The 20,135-nt window shown below is 44.7% G+C and overlaps 1 protein-coding gene and 1 pseudogene across 2 annotated transcripts; both read right to left on the bottom strand.

The window, feature by feature from the left end:
• Positions 1 to 10,506: 10,506 nt before the first annotated feature.
• LOC123395304 (putative F-box protein At3g10240) lies at positions 10,507 to 12,243 on the bottom strand. 2 transcript variants are annotated; one of them, XM_045090289.1, is made up of 2 exons: positions 12,143 to 12,243; positions 10,507 to 12,034 (listed from the first exon to the last, which is right to left on the bottom strand). In XM_045090289.1, exon 2 carries the CDS (start codon positions 12,005 to 12,007, stop codon positions 10,889 to 10,891), a length of 1,119 nt encoding a protein of 372 aa, XP_044946224.1. In that variant the 5' UTR covers positions 12,008 to 12,034; positions 12,143 to 12,243; the 3' UTR covers positions 10,507 to 10,888. The 2 variants fall into 2 exon arrangements, with proteins under 2 accessions (XP_044946224.1, XP_044946225.1); XM_045090290.1 differs by having other exon boundaries at positions 12,110 to 12,181.
• A 1,848-nt stretch (positions 12,244 to 14,091) lies between these two features.
• Positions 14,092 to 14,894, bottom strand: LOC123395444 (annotated as a pseudogene).
• Positions 14,895 to 20,135: the final 5,241 nt, after the last annotated feature.

The raw sequence follows: 20,135 nt of genomic DNA, 5'->3' as shown, positions 1-20,135 counted from the left end.
CGCAAGATGCAAATTAAGAGAACACTCCTCAATCTCATTAAAACCCAGAACATCACTAAAGACTTTGGAATCGCGGAAACACTAGCACCCAAATCACACAAAGCATTGCATTCATAGTTTTTGATTTTCCCACTTATCATGAAGCTTTCTAGGGATATAAACTTCCAATTCAAGTTTCTCTTCAAAAGATTTTATCATACCATCGACGATATGATCGGTAAAGGCCTTGTTTTGGCTATAAGCGTGTGGAGAGTTTAGCATGGATTGCATCAAGGAAATGCATTCAATCAAGGAGCAACTATCATAATTGAATTCCTTGAAATCCAAAGTAGTAGTTTCATTACTACTCAAGGTTTTAATATCTTCTACTCCACTTTCAATGCTTTTAGCATCAAGATAGATGGACTCCGAATCATTAGGGAGTTTTTCAACCAAAGTGGATTCATATCCAGCCCCATCATCATTAGGTTTGACACAAGAAAACAAGGATTCAATGGGAGTCACACCAAGCACGTTAAGATCTTCGTGATTCTTATCACGAGAACACGCATTTTTAAGCCATTCATGTCTAGCACGAATTTGGGTGGTTCTTTCTTTGCTCTCACGCATATGTTTCAAAGTTTCATCCATATTGATCTTGGGAGGAGCACATCTAACTTTCAACGCGTCAATATCACTAGACATTCTATCAACGCTCCTAGCCAAATCGTCAATTTTGAGTAGTTTTTCCTCTATGGATGCATTGAAAATCTTTTGCGAGTTGATAAACTCTTTGATATTACTCTCTAGATCAGAGGGTAATCTATTGTAATTTCCATGAGTATTGTTGTAGGAGTTGCCAAAGTTATTAGAGGGGTTACTAGGAAAAGGCCTAGGAACATCGTTTCCTCTAAAAGCATTGTTGTTGCCAAAATTATTCCTACCAACAAAATTAACGTCCAAGCTAGCGTTGCTACTCTCAATCAAGGAAGACAAGGGCATATCATTAGGATCTAAAGAAGCACTTCTACTAGCAACCAGATTCATTAACTCATCCATCTTAGCAGTCAACGAGTTAATTTCTTCTATAGCGTGTACCTTCTTACTAGTAGGTGACCTTTCAGTGTGCCACTGAGAGTAGTTCGTCATGATATTGTCTAGGAGTTTTGTGGCTTCTCCTAACGTGATTTCCATGAACGTTCCACCTCAGGCGGAGTCCAAGATATTTCTAGAAGCGAAATTCAAGCCAGCGTAAAAGATTTGTATAATCATCCAAAGACTCAAGCCATGAGCAGGACAATTTCTAATCATCAATTTCATTCTCTCCCAAGATTACGCAACATTTTCATGATCAAGTTGCTTAAAATTCATAATATCATTACAAAGAGAGATAATCTTAGCCGGCGGAAAATACTTGGATATATAAGCATCTTTGCACTTATTCCAAGAATCAATACTATTTTTGGGCAAAGACGAAAACCAAGTTTTTGCTCGATCTCGCAACGAGAAAGGAAAAAACTTCAATTTAATCACATCATTATCCACATCTTTCTTCTTTTGCATATCGCAAAGCTCAATGAAGGTATTAAGATGGGATGCGGCATCTTCACTAGGAAGGCCGGAGAATTGCTCTTTCATAACAAGATTCAGCAAAGCAGCATTGATTTCATATGATTCCGCACTAGTGGCGGGAGCAATTGGAGTACTAATAAAATCATTATTATTAGTATTCAAGAAGTCACAAAGTTTGGTGTTTTCAGTCATTGTGACTTCAGCAAGCAAACAAGCACACAAGCGAACATAAAGCAAGCGAGAGAAAAGGGCGAACGAAAAAGGAAAACGAAAAAGGCAAATGTTTTTGTAAATTTTTGTTTTCCAGAAGTGGGGGAGAGGAAAACGAGAGGCAAAAAATTAAATGCAAGAGATGAGTTTGCGACACTTACTTGGATGAGTTCTTGACTTGATCCTCCCCAGCAACGGCGCCTGAAATTCTTCTGCTACGGCGACAGAAATCCTTTTGTTACCTCTTGAGCTTGCGTTGGTTTTTCCCTTGAAGAGGAAAGGGCGATGGAGCACAGGAGCAGTAAGTATTTCCCTCAGTTTGAGAACCAAGGTATCAATCTAGTAGGAGAATCGCGTCAAGTCCAGAGTACCTGGGCAAACACAAAAGAGCTTGCACCCAACGCTATAAAGGGGTTGTCAATCCCTTCAAGATTGATTGCAAAGTGAGATCTGAAGGTGGAAAGTGCAACAAAGTAAAATTTTAAGGCTGAAAATATGGTGTGAAGTAGACCCGGGGGCCATAGTGTTCACTAGAGGCTTCTCTCAAAATAGCAAATAATACGGTGGGTGAACAAATTATTGTCGAGCAATTGATAGAACCGCGCATAGTCATGACGATATCTAAGGCAATGATCATACAAATAGGCATCACGTCCGAGACAAGTAGACCGATACTTTATGCATCTACTACTATTACTCCACACATCGACCGCTATCCAGCATGCATCTAGTGTATTGAGTTCATGACGAACAGAGTAAGGCCTTAAGCAAGATGACATGATGTAGAGGGATAAACTCAAACCAATGATGAAACCCCCATCTTTTTACCCTTGATGGCAACAACACGATGCGTGCCTCACTACCCCTTCTGTCACTGGGTGAGGTCGCCGCATGGTATGAACCCAAAACCAAGCACTTCTCCCATTGCAAGAATCATAGATCAAGTTGGCCAAACAAAACCCACAACTCGAACAGAATTACAAGGATATGAAATCATGCATATAAGAGATTAGAAGAAACTCAAATAAGATTCATAGATAATCTGATCATAAATCCACAATTCATCGGATCTCGACAAGCACACCGCAAAAGAAGATTACATCGGATAGATCTCCATGAAGATCATGGAGAACTTTGTATTGAAGATTTAAGAGAGAGAAAAAGCCATCTAGCTACTAGCTATGGACCCGAAGGTTTATGGTGAACTACTCACGCGTCATCGGAGAGGTCATGGTGTTGATGAAGAAGCCCTCTGTATCCGAATCCCCCCTCCGGCAGGGCACGAGAACGTGCCCCAGATGGGAACTTGCGGAGACAGAAGCTTGCGGCGGCGGAAAAGTATTTTCGTGGATCTCTTCTTCAGTTTTGGAATTTTTCTGAATTTATAGGCGGAAGAGGTAGGGCAGACGAGCCACAAGGGGGCAACAAGCCTGCTAGGCGCGGGGCCCCCTGGCCGCGCCTAGGGGGCTTGTGGGGTCCCCTGCTGGCCCCTGCCTTGGTTCTCAATTCTCGTGCATATCTTCTGTTCCGGAAAAAATCTTTTCGGAAGTTTTATTCCGTTTGGACACCGTTTAAAATCCTCCTCTGAAAAGGGTCAAAAACACGGAAAAAACAGTAACTGGCACTTGGCACTGAGTTAATAAGTTAGTCCCAAAAAAGATATAAAAGGCATACAAAACATCCAAAGTTTGACAAGATAATAGCATGGAACCATCAAAAATTATAGATACGTTGGAGACGTATCAGGGAGGCGGGAGAGGATCTCCATGATGAGGTCATCGGTGAAGAGGACGGCTGTCGCCCCCGGATTGTTGTCCAGCTGCGACTTGGTGTTCCTCTCCAAGACCTCCCCTTTATCCTCCTTGTCCATGGATCGGAAGCGGGATCGGATCTGCACATGGAAAGAGGGGGTCATGGATCAGGCCAAGGAAAATCGAGAGTCCCAGGTTGTAGCCGCTTAGTCCGTGGTGTTGAGTTGGGAAAGGTAGTACCTTGGTTTGGTTTAGGCCGGCGATGGACGGCGGGGATGCAGGCGGCGTCGACGGGCTTCTCGGAGTGACACAGGAAGACGGAAGAAGACGAATGTGGACGCTGAAGCTCCAACCGGACTCGACTTTTTTATTTTTGTCTGACTCACTGTTTTTTAACCAAACTCCAACAGCCCGACCCAAATGGACATACATTTGTTTGTTTGGATCAGCCCAGTGAATGAACATACATGTCCGTTTTTTGAAATCGATCGGCGTTTGTACCCAACACTACCATGATTCATTTTTATGGTGATGTGAAAAAGATACACGGTAAATATTTTGAAAATATAAAAAATAATTAAACATTAATGTCGGCCTTAAATGCTAACGATAGTCCCACGAGTCCACATTGCATTAAGTAAAATAACATTAATTAAACTAAAACAAGGTGGTGCAATGCCTTTAGAGTCCTCGTTATCGTCCTTGGGGCCGGTGAGGTCGACGAGCATCGGCGTCGGGCTAGCCCAGGGAAAGATTGTCTCCCACGCGGCGCCGATGTTGTTCGTCGGTAGCTGCACCGCCGCTGGTTGGGCTTCGGCACGACGCTCCCCCTCCTCGACTTCGGTGTCGCGCTCCCGCTGCTCGAGCCGCTGGCCCTCGAGGAGCCCCTTCGCCAGCCATCGTTGTCGCCAGTGCTCCAGGTAGGCCTGCTCCTGCTCCGGCGTCATCATCAACCAGACGCGTGGCGCCCTCACCCACTCGCGCACCACCCCATCCCAGATGTACTGCTTGGTCTTCAGGACGGTCGGCCCTGGCTCGGCCTTGGCAGGGACGGAGGGGCCAGCGGCGACATGACACACTCGCAGGCAGCAGAGAGCGACATGGCCTCCGCCACCCGCGTGTGGTAAGTCGCCTCCTTCTTCCCCTCCTTGCGTCTCCTTTCCTCCACGCATTCACGGAGGCAGTCATCAGCGCCTCCTAGTCCTCATCGCACACGATGAGGGGGCGGCGAGGTGCTTGCCCGCACGTGCAGACGCTGCACCAGTGCTGCTCCTCATGCTCAAACACAAAACCAAACCTCTCAATCAGGGAGAGTCTGCAGCGTATGCAGGGTTCAGTCGCTACTCAGGCATCAGCTGCTGCCGTCGGCGTCAAACCTCCTCCGCATGCGCCTGCACCGACCGCGGGACTGCCGGCACTAGGATCCTCTCCGGGTCCAAGTGCGAGTCGTGTGGCAGTGTCACGTTAGGGTTCGGGAGAGGGATGCGGTGCTCCCAGTGTAACCTCGTCTGGTACACTAGGACGCTTATCCGTTGTCGAGGCGGGCGGGAATACGATGGCGAAGGGAGCGTGCGCCAAGGGAGGGCAGGGCTTTGCCCTTGTTCTTGATAGAGATCGAGCCTACACCGACAAAGAAACCCATGGAGTTGGCTAGGGTTTGTCGTCGATGGGGAGTGGCGAGGTAGCTAGATGGGCGGTTGTCATTAATAAAGATGCGGGCGGCAGTTGACCAGCCGCCACGTGGGGCGGCGTGGAAACTGAGAGGACGTCCATCGCGACCGCGCCAACACATTTCAGGCTCAAATTTGGGCATGGGTCGGCGCGAACGCAAAGCGGACGCCTTTTAAAAAAGATCAACGCGTTGGACCATCAGTTCGGTTCGCGGCAACCCAAACGGACACGCGCGTACGGAATGAGTCGCACGGTTGAAGTTGCTCATATAACCTTCAAAACTCGATACGGCTCGTCATATAACGGGTCATACAACCCGTTTATTTTGTTTGTTGTATTTTAGGCCAGGTTATATGAGCAACTTCAACCGTGCGACTCATTTCGCACGGCTCATATAACCGTGCGACTCATTTAGGCCAGGTTATATGACAAGTCGTGTCGCATGCTTGCGGGCTGGCCTAGTTGGCCCGACCAATTTTGGCCAGCTCTGCGACAATGCATTCATAGACTCATTTATTCATAGATAAAATGAGACAGAATTACATCAAAAAAATTTACATATACTACAAACTAACCTATCTACTCCTTGTATGAGGGGATCGGGATCACTCCCTCGTTGGAACCTTTGGCTCTAGGTCACGAATGAAGATCCTACGGCGGTCCGTCGACACCACCCATTCATCCTTAATGGACTCAAGGGCGGCTCAGGCTTCCGCAATGAGGGTCGGGCTGGTGTAAAGCTCGATGAGGGCGACAACATCTCACCGTGTTGCCTCGAGTTGCACCTCTCCTCCGAGGTACTCCTCCACCATCGAGAGGCAGAAGTGCTCCCATGCATCCTCTTGCAATCATGTACCATCAGGATGCATGATCAGGCCATTTGGGACAACACATGTATACACGTACAGCTGCATCACTCAAAGATTATTTTCCAGGAAAGCTAACAAGATTGCCCCCCACCCCCACCCGAAATGCAAACATGATGATTCACATATGCAAAGCAAGCAAACTGCGCTAGTTACTAATGTTAGTAACTAGGGTTGATTGTTTAAGTGTTGTATAGGTTCATCTTTCTAGTTAGTACTGTTAGTAATGGTTCTGTAAGAGTACTTGGTTTTGCTGCAGGCACTACAAGTGTAGCACCATGGCTGCAAATGAAGGGGCTGATGGGGATGAGGCTATCTACGATCAAATGAAAGATCCAACAAGGAAGCCACGGAAGTATATATGGGTATTGGCTCAGTCCTCCTAGTCGGGAATCTGTTGTGCGTAATCTTTGTGGCAAGATAACTACTTGAGTAATTAATAAAGAGGCACAAGGAGCATCTTGCTGGTTGTGGTGGAGATGTGGTTGGTTGTCCTAAGGCTTTGATCAAGAGGATCACTCAAAGCTTCCACAGCCAATATAAGAAAGCTTTTCTCAAGAAGATCGTGGGCATTGTTGAGAACCGTTGGGAGACTCAAATGGAACATCTCACCGTGTCGCCTCGAGTTGCACCTCTCCTCCGAGGTGCTCCTCCACCATCGAGATGCAGAAGTCCTCCCATGCATCCCACATCAAGTAGTGTTCACGCAGCTGCATGCACCATCTCCAACCTGAGGCCAACTGGGTCAACCGCCAAGATCACCTTCTCTGAGCCTCCCCCTCCTTCTTCGGGCCTTCTCTAGAGGTTTGTTTTCATTGGTTTTGAATCTTCCCTCAACCGGTTTTGCTGTTCTTTAGTTTTTCTCCTTTTTATTTATTTTTATTTCTCGTTTCTCTTTTTATACATTTTTTGTTTCTTTTATGATTTTTATTTTTGTATGTTTTTCCTTTTCTTTTTTTCACAATCACAAATATTTCTAAAATTCGTAAACTATTTTTTAAAATCACATTTTTTTTCAATTCATCTACTTTTATAAAAACAATATTTTTTAAAAACATTGAGAACATTTTTCCAATTGAGGAATAATTTTAAAATTCATGAACATTTTTTCGAACTTAGAAACATTTTTACAAACTCATGAATATTTTCTGAAACTTCATGAGCATTGATTGATTTCACTCTTTTTTTGTTTCTTTCCATATATTTTTTTCTCTTTTCATATTCACAAACATTTTAAAAATTTGTAAACTATTTTTACAAATCAATAACATATTTACAACTTCTGTACTTTTATGATCCTGAATAATTTTTAAATTTTTGAACATTTTTTAAAAAGTTGTAAACTTTTGTGAACTCAAGAATAATTTTAAAATTTATGAACATTTTATTCAAACTCACAAACATATTTTACAACTCGCGAACACTTTTATCTAACTCGTGAACATTGTTTTCAAACTTATGAACGTTTTTTTTTCAAACTCGTGAACATTAGACCAGAGGGATGAGAATAGTGAGAGGAGGGGGGCAGCGGTGGCGCGAACAAGAGGAATGAGAATAGTGAGAGGAGGGGGCAGCAGTGGTGCGAACAAGAAGGACGAGAATAGTGAGAGGGGGCAGCGGTGACACGGACAAAAGGGATGAGAACAGGACTTCTAAGGTTGGCTCGCCGTCTGGCTTAAATAGCCCAACTTGCTCCTGAGGTGGCATGTTGGAGTGGCTCCATGGATGCATCCTCACCTAAACATGGAGGAGCCAAACATCAGACCGATGGATTTTCTCATGGGTCCCACCCGTTAGTCCGACATGGTGGCTACATCCGGCCACGTCAAGGCGTCTCCATGTCCACCCCACATCTGAGTTGGACATGGGGTGCCGATCAGCCCGAGCATTTGGATCAGGTTTGTCATGTCCTGTTGGGTGGCATTTTTCTGTCCACCGACGCTATATGCAAAGAGAGATCAAGGAGCCCACTTTGGATCCAAGAAACTGAAAAATATTGCACAGGTAGGTAAAAACACTATACATGTATGATACCAATAGCTGGGATTCAGTCCTCTACTTGTTGTGTCAAATGTTTAGACCGATGACAAATGAATGGCCAACTCTTTATGAAATTAACACCGTTAGATGCATATGACTAAGTGATGTCAACTTTAAAAAAACATACATCATCAGTTCTCAACCAGCTCAGTGAATATGGCATTCTTGATTAATTCATCTAGACTGTTCTCAGCTCATATTGTCTATTCTCATTCCAGAAGCAAGATCATCACATCACAACAAATGCTAATTGAAACGACTCAATCAGGGTAGAAACACAATCTAAACATCCAACAATATAACATTTGATGCACATATGTTCGTTTCAACCAAGTATACTTTACTTACATTCATCTTCGGTTTCGGCGTAAGATAAGATAAACAGAGTACCTACTCTCACAAGTAAGATTGTGTGGGAATAAGGAAAACGTTTTCCATTGCACATCTTAATTTACCCCACTACAAAATTCTGTCTCAGAAAATTAAAAATTGCAGCCCGAAGATCCATGATCTTTTGCATCACAAAACCAAATTATACAGGTATCACTACCATCTATATATAATAAGGGAAAAAAGGGGATATATCGTATTGATTCACCTGGTTGATAAATGATAAGTGTCACGGAGCGAGAGACGAGCTGGATGTCGATGCCTTGAAGGATATGCAAGATGGTCACTCCATCGAACATGTACACATTCCTCATCTGCAACCAACCACACCAATAGTCCTTATTTCGCGTGGCCATTCAGCCGTGTTGACAGACAAACATTAAGCTAATTCAGAACTCTAGTGTTCACTCGTTATTGTCTCTGTCCGCTTCAGCTGCTTGTTAGGCACCTTGAATGGAAAAAGGGGATGTGCATGTGCTTATTTCTGACTGCTAGGCCATGTTTGAACTGACAAGAATGAAGGAGAGATCACAGAAAAGTACAAACAGAGGGATGAACATCTGTTGTAAGTTGTAACATGTGAATTCTTCTCTGTAAGGAACTCCGGAAATTAAATCGGAGAAATTCTTACCTCCTCTCAATGATGGCCAACCAAACCTTGTGTGGGAGCTTCTATGCGTTGGGTCTGTCCTTTTTTGAGCCAACTCAAACAGGGTATCAACACACCCAAACCAATCAACCACACCAAGAGATCTTATTTTTAGTGTCATTCAACGTGTTCACAGACAAATATTGTCCGTCTGATTCAGTCTATGCCAAGTTTAAAATAAATACATTATCAGTCTTCAAGTAGCTCGAAGACTTTCTTGGGATTAAATGGCATCCTTGAATGATTCATCTCGACTGTTTTCAGGTCACACTGTCAATAATCACTCAATCTTAAAACAAACCCATTCAAGAATCAAGAGCCATCACCTCAAAAACATACAGAAACAACGCTGGTTGAGCCTGTGGACTCAGGCAGGGCACCAACACAGCCAAATCAATCAGACACACCAAGAGATCTTATTTTTTGTGGTCATTCAGACGTGTTCGCAGATAAATATCGTGCATGAAGTTGCATCTCTATAAAATTGTTGTTACCACAGTAAGTAAAACTCTGGCGTACTAATTTCTTTCACCTGCACTCTGCTATTTGTACAAGACCACGTACCATAATTTTATTTTATAATTGACACCGATGCAATTTCTTTGATTAACTGATCCAAAGCTCCACTGAATTCACTAGCTACAGCAAACACACACAAAAAGAAGTTGCTCAAAGGCGGTGCTTTACCAAAATACTGAATGAATAAGGTCACACGAGTAACCAGTCTGACTGGAACATTTGGTACACTAGCAGGATCACAATCAGAGAAATTACCAGTCTGCAATAATACATGTCCAGAACAACAACCAGTGCCAGGTGAACAAGAACAAGAGTTAAAATGTCCTTTGGAAATGACATTATACTTAACCTGTAGGTTTACCAGGCATTGCTCTGAACTGGAAATCAAGCAAGCATGAGCGTCAGATAATTTTTACAACCTATGCATATTTCCATGGTAGTTCATGCAGATATCAGCAAGATACCGACATTATGATTTTCATTTTGACAGAATTTTTGAGCCTGTGGATATACACAACAATTTTTCTTTCTTGCTGGGTACCGTCTTGATGAGTACAGCTACAAGGCACATCGACACTACATTACCAGGGGTTCAATATATGGCTGATAAGAGCACACACCGCTAAATGTCTAAACCAAAAGACAAGCCTAGATATGTCATGGTCACTAGATTTCTAGCACTGGCAATGTTCTACGTACCTCTGGTTTGTCAAAATACTGCATGAATAAGGCAGTGAATAAAAAGAATTCATTAGATACAGTAAACATAAATAAAATGAAATTGCTCAAAGGTAGCTTTGCCAAAATATTGAATGAATAAAGTCAACTAGACAACACACCAGTAAGGCAGCAACCAGTCTGAATAAACATCCAGTAATAATCATAAGAACAGGTTGACAGTATGCACTAGGATTTAATAATCATAATGACTTTCTGTTATGGACAAGGAGGCCGATTACATAACAATTTAACCCTGTAGAACTAATACATGTCCAGAATAACATCCAGTGCTAGGCAAATAAGAACAAGGGTAACATCGTTTCTTTAAGAGTGACATGATGCATAATCTGTAGGTTTACAAGGCATTGCTCTGAGCAGGAAATCAAGCAAGCAAGATTTTGAGCACCAGCAAACTGAGCAGCATGATACAAATAGATTCCAAAGTGCACAGACAAATTCTTCAGCCCACAGAAGAGCCATTTCTTCGAAGAAGCACAAGGGTGGTCTGAAGGTAAAAGAAACTACTGCCCATCAGCATCTGCTAATGGCTCTGAGAACAGAGGAACATAGGGTAGAAATTGTTGTATATTGTCTTTCTCAAGATTAAGGATAGAACCAACTCTCTGATGCTGCATATCGTACGCTACCAAGGTATCTCCTCGGCATGAAACCAGGAAAACGGTGTCGCAATCTGGATGAATCGCAACAACCCTGTACCCAAGCCCCGTTGTGCTCATAAGCTTATCAATGCTGGCAGTGTGCTTCAGGACCAATTCTTTACTGCCGCGATCCTTGAGGCACCAGAGTGATATCTCAGAATCCAGGATCTTATTGTTATCATCAACGGAAGCAATAGCATAGTGTACGCAACCCTGCGATGATCCAATCGTGCCAAATATCGGCCCCAAACGCGGCAAGTCGATAGTCTTCCACACTTTCCCCTCGGTGTCCACCCCCACCAACACAAACTGCTCCAGGATGCCAATCACGTACATCATACCGCCAACAAAGACACATTTACCAGACCGGAACAGGCCTACCTTCTCAGCGATCCCACAATCCCTGCGGCTCCAGGCTCCTGTCCGCGAAGAGTAGATGCTCACTGCTGTCATGCTCGACGAGTATGTCTCCTCGAACTGGATAACATGGAAATGGGATGAGACTGCCGGATCAAAGGCCAGGCCTGCGGTGCGGCTATGTCTGTTGGCCGGCGCCGGCGTCGGCCGAGGGGGCAGCTCCACCCACCTCCCTGTGGCGGGATCGCACACTATGAAACGGAAATCATCCCAACTCTTGTGGCTGCCGCGGTAGAGAAGGAGGCCATTGCAGGCGTCCACCTGGGTGATGCGCTCGTCTTTGTTTGGGTGCAGGTAAGGGAGGGACGGGTCGAACGGGGCCGCGGCGCCGTGGACGCGGGCGAAGTGGTGGTGGATCCGATTGGTGATGATGGACATGTAGAGGAAGCCGGCGAGGGTTTGGGGGAGCTTCTTGCGGTTGGCGGGGTCGGCGATGAGGTCGCGCCATGGCACGGAGACGCACTTGAAGCGGTGGAGGGATCTGACCGGGAGGCGGGAGAGGATCTCCAGGATGATGTCGTCGGGGAACAGGCCGGCCGCCCCCACCATCGCCCTCTTCTCCATTGATCGGAAGGGGGAAGCCAGTCAGATCTGCAAACGGCGGAGAGATGAAATCATGGATCTGGCTAAGGAAAATCGATCCGGGTAGTAGCCGGCGGCGGTGACCTCTCCGTGGGGACTCGGGGAAAGGGCAGTCACCTTGGTTGAGGGCGGCGCCTCGATCGCCTCGGCCGGGATGAGTCGTCGTATAGTACTGTATAATACGGTATAAAATACTCGTAGAAAACAAAAGATCTTTTGAACCACGCTTGCTTGTGTGTGCATGCATTTTCTTTGTTCGTTGTAGAGGTCTGGTGTTTTGGGAATTCATAAATTTCTCAACTTAGCATTTTTCAAACATGTTCATCATAATACAAAAGGAATAATAAACCAACCGAAGATAACATAATCCAAGGCAACATTTTTCTAACCAAATAATACATGACATAATCTGTTTTGTCGCCTTTTCTATAACGAGGAAATGTCGAATCAATAGTCAAAGAGACGCTACATATTTTGACGTCAAAGAAAATCGGCCAATTTATAAAGAATACTAGCCAAAAACCAATACATAGCCACACACATACGTCGGATCCGAGGCTATGACCTAAGCGAGCTGTTAACTCTGTCACTCGGGCAACCATAGCCAACATCTTACCACAGGACCTGGAGCCCATACACCCAGTGACGAATGCAGAATAATTTTTAGATGTGGTGGACCTTACAAAGAAAAAAAACATGTAAAATGTAACTGTCCAAACACACACTAAAATATTAGATATATATCACTTTGTGTTATGCGAATATAACTAAAATAAAAATTCAAGTACTAAGTTGTTTATCGTGCATGTACTGCTGTTTTTATTTAGCGGAGTCTTACAACATACTCAATCTAGATACTAGTATCTTGTCCATGCCCAGCGTCTACGTGTATTAGTATATTGGCTTCGAATTTGTAGGTGTGGCAGCTGCCACGGCTTGCCAGATAGCTAACTTCGCCACTGCACACACCAACAGACACATATCAGCTCCAAGCCGCATTCCTCCGAACCATGTAACCAAATACGACACCGTACAACATGATCCAGATCCGTCACTTGATATGAAGATATGATACGTACAACTTCCTCTCAAGCGGCTCGCAACGGCGGCCCCCAACCACTAGTAGTACTTGAAATGGCTCCGAGCATAGATTAGTCGAATGAAGATGACGGGAGAAGCCAGTTGTGTGCCTGAACAACGTCAGGTTGGTTGGCATGGCCAAAATGGTGAAGTAGAGGTAAAATTGTGTCGAGAGGGTGTGGTGGTGCGGCAGCGGCTGGCACGCTGGGTGTCAACAACTTCTGATCATTCCCGACAAAAAGTCGGTAAGTTAGAACCTAGCAGCAAGCTGTTATTTCTTGAACCCTTTATTTGTTCAAGAACAGTGATGGAATTAAGAAATACTTCATCCGTAAACAAATATAAGAGCGTATAAATTACTAAACTAGTTATCTAAATGCTTTTATATTTCTTTACGGAGGGAGTACACGCAAGGGCCCTGAACATTGAGACAACTCTCGAATGCAACAAGGTGTACGAAATATATAGGAATTGAAGTGAATTGAAAAGCTTCAAACATCAAATACCGTCACAAGCATCACTCATTTCCGATGAGAGCCACATAGCTAGATTCGCACATGTCGGTAATTAAGCTACAAACTATATATCACGAAGTCATTATTTCTCAAACCCTTAATTTCTTGAAGAATAGTAGCGGAGCCAGAAAATATACACATGGATGCCAGACATTGAGCACAACAAATTAAATGATTGTCACAAATATCGAGCACTACGTTTGGTAGGTCCTGTTGAAGTGATTAAAAAAATTGATACATGTATAAAATTATTCAGCTAGGAAAACAAGCAGAAATGTAACGTACAACTTCACAAGCACACCATAGTCAACACTAACACCGGCAATACAAACTTTCCACAATACTAATCTCCCCCTGAGGGAAGTGGAGGTCATCAAGAAGTGTTGTCGAGCCCCTCCTGTGAAGAGCAACCCAACATCCGGCATCTCTATCTCCTGCTGATGGCCGCCTGAAGGCCAACCAAATGTAGACTTATTCATCTATCGTGGTGAAGTTCCAGGACTTTATCTGGTTTAGTTGGGTGAAGTTTCTAGTGGAACGTGCAAATACCAGATATATCTCGTCCTGCAGAAGCTGTGATAGATCAATGTAGATATCTCCTTGGTAGAAATACTGCCCAGGGATGCTATGTTGGACTAGAAATACTTGAAACATTTTCGATGTGCCGTGGTACCTAATACTAGCCCTTATATCAGACCCACTTGACAGAATGATGGAAAGATTACTAAGTGAGTATTGCCAAATAGATTTGATGCTATTGATGTTGATGCCGACATGGTTGTCGTCAAGGTCATCCTCGTAGCTCTTCCTCGTGTCGAACTCGACGGCTACTACTGGCTCCATCTTCGTCTCGTCTGTCCGGTTGTTGCATATGCCAAGCCACTGGCCACTGCTGTTGCTGGGCAACGATGGATTGTTTGCGAGCACGAATGCCATACCTTCTCCGGCCCCATTCTGACCGGGGAGGATGCTGAGCAGAAAATCATTCCTGAACGAGGTGGGCGCCGTGCGGTTTCTGTTCCACAACTTGAGGGTTTCCCTTGCATAAACCACTCTCCCAGACCAGTGGCGCATGTTTCTGGTACTTGCGGGATCTGCAAGGCACCATCTGCAATTGTTGAGCTTGGGCTGAAAGTGAAATCATCCCTAATGATAGTGTTGAAGTTTGGATAAGTGAATTGCAAGCAACTGAAGGTTCTACTTCCTAGGGCTGGGACGACAACAACTGCAAAAGCTATACTGGAAAATCTCAACATGTTGTTCGTATTGGGCATTGTCATGCTAAATGGTTTCTATAGCTTCTTGCAACCTTCTCAAGGAAGAGGAGTAGTATGCCTATTTAAACAATCCTTGTACTTCGCGGCCTCTCAGTACGAAGGACGAGAGGAGTTGACAAAGTACTTGGAAGAGACATAGTCAGTGGGAATCGTGAGGATAAATCCTGGGATAATATTTGTGCAGCTGCAGAGAAACAGTCTAGTGTTAGACTAAGAAGCGGTGCAGGAAAAATGATGTGACATATGCTACTCACCAGCAATATGTTTGACTATGCGATCTCCCACCTTGTTTTCACCAGAGAGAGATGAAAATATGGACATCTTGGAGGATCAACAATGGTTGTTTAACAAGCGGAACATTGTCATTAACATTAAAAAACATTTAGAGGTGGAAGAAACTGATAGGTGACAACATGATACTAACAGTTATGAAGAACTTGTAACTTATACTTTGAAGAGACATGGTCAATGGGAATTGTCATATACAACTTTGAAGAGACATGGTCAATGGGAATTGTCATATACAACTGGCAACAACATTGCTGGAGCTGCAGAGAAGTTACCAACTGTTAAAATAATGGTTTTTTTATTTTGGTGCCCCTGGTTCGTTAGCTCTACTCATTCATTCACACGCTCTTAACTTTTGCTCACTTTTCCCCACTCCTTTGCCCGTAACCCTCAGAACTGATCACAGCGGACGTTTCCGTCGGGTCAATGCTTTGACTGTTAACTCTGTCGAGTGGGGCCATGCTGGATTGTGTCACCCGTTGGACCTAACAATTGGGTCCACGTCGAATGATGCCGCAATTCGCTCGTTGGGCCGTGGTTAGATTGTTGGGCCCTGCGCGCGCCGTAACGACATGAGCCTGCTATGCATGCACATAGCTAGCCTGCCTCCATGCGCTGATGACCGCCGCCACGATGCACTGACCTCCCCTCTTTATGTAGACGAGGCGCCACGTACGTTGACTGGCCTCTTTCTGCAAGCTAGCCGCCACGGACGCAGGGACGGTCGCTGTTGGGCCCTGCGCGCCGTAACGACATGAGCCTGCTATGCATGCACATAGCTAGCCTGCCTCCATGCATTGATGCCCGCCGCCATGATGCGCTGACCTCCCCTCTTTCTGCACACGAGCCGCCACGTACGCTGACCGACCTCTTTCTGCATGCTAGACGCCACGGACGCAGGGACGGTCGCTGCTGCTGGTTCGTCTCATGTCACACGCTTGTCTACCCGATCCACTCGCATCTATTCAACGTGACAATTAAAGTGGCGAGCCGCCATGATTTCTGCAAGCTAGCCGCCACGATAAGCCTGCTATGCATGTGCGACATGAACCGCTTGCGTGCCTGCCAGCATGCGCCGATGCGCCCCACCACGGATGCAGCCTTCCTGTGAGCCGCCACGGGACACAACGTCTGTCGCCTCCTCGATCGATTCACAGTTCACACCGTCTCGTCCTTTGACCACCACAGCATCAGTTCAACATGGCAATTAAACTCTAGGGCATACCGATCGACGTGCGCTGCCATGATACTGAAGCCTGTTGTGCATGCCATGTGATCGAGCTAGGCTGCCTAGATGCGCGCTGTCACGGTCGCAGCGACAGTCGCTGCCACTAGTTCCTCTCCTCTCGCACGCGTCTCCACCTTCCAAGTGCCACAGACCAAGGCTAGGGTGCAGTGCTGAAAAGACCTCGATGACGCCTAGAGGGGGGGGGTGAATAGGCTATTTAAAAACTTCTTCGAATTTGGCTTAAACCTAATGCGAAAATAAACTGACAGGATACTTGTCAAGCACAAATCCTAAATGCACTAGGCACTGCAACGTGTATCAACAACACAATCTACCAAGATGGGCACAATATAGTTACTAACAAGCACAAGAAAGTTACACAAACTTACTTGAGCTATATCACACGACAAGTAGGTGAACGACACAAGATACTAGATCACACTAGCACACGATATATCAAAAGCTGCAAGTGTGAATGTGTGGATATAGAAGGTATGCTTGAATGATTAATCTTGTACAAGAAATAGCCAACACAATATAATGAGCACAAACAATATGCAATGTATGTATTCTCAAGTAACACAAGTAAACCACAAGTAAGGAGTTAGGGTTAAGGATAACCAAGGTCACTGAGACGAAGATGTATCCCGATGCTCACTTCCTTGGAGGGAAGCTAGTCACCGTTAGAGAGGTGGATGTTACCACGAAGGCACACCAACGCCACGAAGGCTCACCCTATTCTCCCTTTGAGATAACACCACGAAGGCGTTTCTCAACCACTAGTGGTAAGCCTTTGAGGTGGCTTCCAAACCCTCACAAACTTTTCCGGGGTGTAATCACACGAATTGATTCCTCTCCGAAGAACTCCTACCGCCTAGGAGTCTCCAACCTCCAAGAGTAACAAGATCACGGGGAATGCTCAAAACTTGCTCAAATCTCAAATAGCTTGGGTTGAGAGAAGGAGAGGGAGACGATCTATCTTTTGATTGGAACAACTCTCAAAGGGGCTAACAAATGCTCTTGGGATCTAAGATTTGGTGTGAGCAAATGTGTGTGAGGTAGAAATGAGTTCTTATGAAGATAAGGCTGTGTTGGGGCACCCTCTCACGAAGTGGGAGGGGGTATTTATAGTGGGGAGAGAAAAACAGCCGTTGGGGACACTTTAAGTCACACAGGGGTCGGACATCCGGCAGTTCACGGATGTCCGGGCGTCCACAAGGGGTCGGACGTCCGACAAGGGTCGGACGTCCGAGGGCTGTAAATATATCTGGAACCACTGTGGAGTTGAACAAGGACCGGACGTCCGGAGAAGGCCGGAAGTCCGAGTTATTCGACTCAAACTTCTCTGGTGCAAGATTCCGGATGTCCGAAAGGGGACGGACGTCCGGCCCTCGGACGTCCGGAGGGAGCCGAAAGTCCGAGTTATATGGCTCAAGTTTCTCTAGTGCAAAGATCCGGATTTCCGAAGCTGGTCGGATGTCCGGCCCTCGGACGTCCAGAGGGAGCCGGAAGTCCGAGTTATATGGCTCAAGTTTCTATGGTGCAAAGCTCCGGATTTCCGAAGCTGGTCGGACGTCCGGCCCTCGGACGTCCGGAGGGAGCCGGAAGTCTGAGTTATATGGCTCAAGTTTCTCTGGTGCATAGTTCCGGATTTCCGAAGCTGGTCGGACGTCCAGAGGAGGCCGGATGTCCGGGTCTCGGATGTTCGGGCCTTAGACATCCGGAGGAGGCCCGATGTCCGAGGCACTGGTCCTGTTTTCTAATAACAGCAGAGCAGTGGAGATGTGGTACGAGCAGAATAGTGGATATCTAGTTTGAGCAAGTTCATCACAAAACCTGTGATCCCCTCTTAATAGTGCGGGATCCCTAAAGACTCAACAATTATAAAAGGGGTACCGATGATCCATACTTGAGTGTATACTTTTATTCGCTGATCATCACTCCGCACCACTAACGTCAAAGGAACTGATACCTTTGAGTTAGCCCTTTCACTTGAGCTTGATGTTGTTGTTCCTTCTTGGCTCAAGTTGAAAGCAAGACATGATGAAGTCTTCAAGCAGCTCTCCCATACACAATGAGGAAAGCCTAGCTTATGTATTCATCTTCATTTGTCCACCATGTGAACATCCACAAGAATCAAGCATGTAGTGCTCAAGAATGCTTATCTTGATCTTGTCCTTGTTAGCACATGAGCTTGTCCTTATCAACACATGATCATTAACAATAGTTTCAATGATATATTCGTGCTGATCCACTTGAACTTGCACACCACAATCTTGATGACGATCACCACTTGACGTCATCCTTCATGGGTTGTATGAGATCTTCCTTTTGACCCAAGCCCATGGAAGCACACCTAACCCCCACATAGGACTCTCACAAAGACCATGGGTTAGTACACAAGCACGTAATGGACAATGCTTACCATACCATGGGATCACTTGATCCCTCTCGGTACATCTTATACACTTTGTGTGTTGATCATCTTGATTTACTCTTTGTCTGAGATCTTGATCAACCTAGTGTCTCTATGACCATTCTTTGGATAATACCTTGAATACCATCTTGGTCATCATATAAACTCCTTGAACCCAACAGATGGACTTCAAGAAGTGCCTATGGACAAATCCTATAAATATAACTTAAGGCAACCATTAGCCCATAGGAATTGTCATCAATTACCAAAACCACATATGGAGATATATGCTCTAACAATCTCCCGCATTTTGGTAATTGAAGACAACCACTTCAAGAGAGTTTATATAAGGAAATAAGCATAACCAAGCGCACACATACAAGGTAATAATGCATGCGCGCAAGATGTAAATGCTTACGCAATAAAAGCAAAACCCTCTAAACATATCCAAAGTAAACTCTCTAAACTTCTCCCCCATTGGCATCGATTACCAAAATGGACGAAAAGTTTAGAAAGCCAATATAGTAGGTGGTCCTCCAAAAAGTGTGTACTTCTCAGCACATGAGTGCAGAGAAATACACAAATACAATGATAAGTAGTTGGAGGAAAACAAACTATATTGAGGACCCAAAGATTGCCAATAAAAGGATCGTATGCCACAAAGACATACAAAAATAGAGGCAAGCAATCAAAAGATTCCAGATGGAACAAACAATCATATGGTCCTTCGAACCACATGAATAAAAGATATTATGATAAAGGCAACAGAGTGTTTTATCAAAAACTAGTGAATCTCCCCATGATTTGTGCACTAATATGAGATTTTTGTATTTGATACAGGTGCACAAAATAGGATCGTTGCTCCCCCAAAATGAATAAAAACACACAATGAGTGCAAGAAGATAGATGAGACAATAAGCATATCAATTGCACAAAACAAATGGTTGAGCAACATGTAAAAGAAGCAACTTAAGAATAGGCTCAACCAAAGTAATGTGTGTGAGTCATGGCAAAGCACTTGAGAAGACTAAGATAAGGATGAGCATTACTCATCAACATAGTCTTGATGAAATGAGATACAAAGTGCAAGACATATCATTCCCACACACACATACTAGAAAATGGGTTCACAAGCTTACTAATAAACAAAATAAGAACCAACGCTTGTGACAACCCATTGTGAAGCTAGGAAGTAAGAACCTTGTCAAGAGGAGGGATACTAATTGAAATGGCAAAACCCTCATCAAGACAAGCATGAGGAAAACTAATCTTCACGGCCAAAGAGTGCATCAAGATGTAGGAAAAT

The sequence above is a fragment of the Hordeum vulgare genome, chromosome 5H, assembly GCF_904849725.1.
Source record: "Hordeum vulgare subsp. vulgare chromosome 5H, MorexV3_pseudomolecules_assembly, whole genome shotgun sequence".
Taxonomy (NCBI): domain Eukaryota; kingdom Viridiplantae; phylum Streptophyta; class Magnoliopsida; order Poales; family Poaceae; genus Hordeum; species Hordeum vulgare.
This window is presented reverse-complemented; position numbering and strand designations above follow the sequence as displayed.

What these genes read in the sequence shown, in the direction of transcription:
- LOC123395304 (XM_045090289.1), bottom strand. Translation starts at nt 12,007, where the DNA reads ATGGAGAAGAGGGCGATGGTGGGGGCGGCCGGCCTGTTCCCCGACGAC.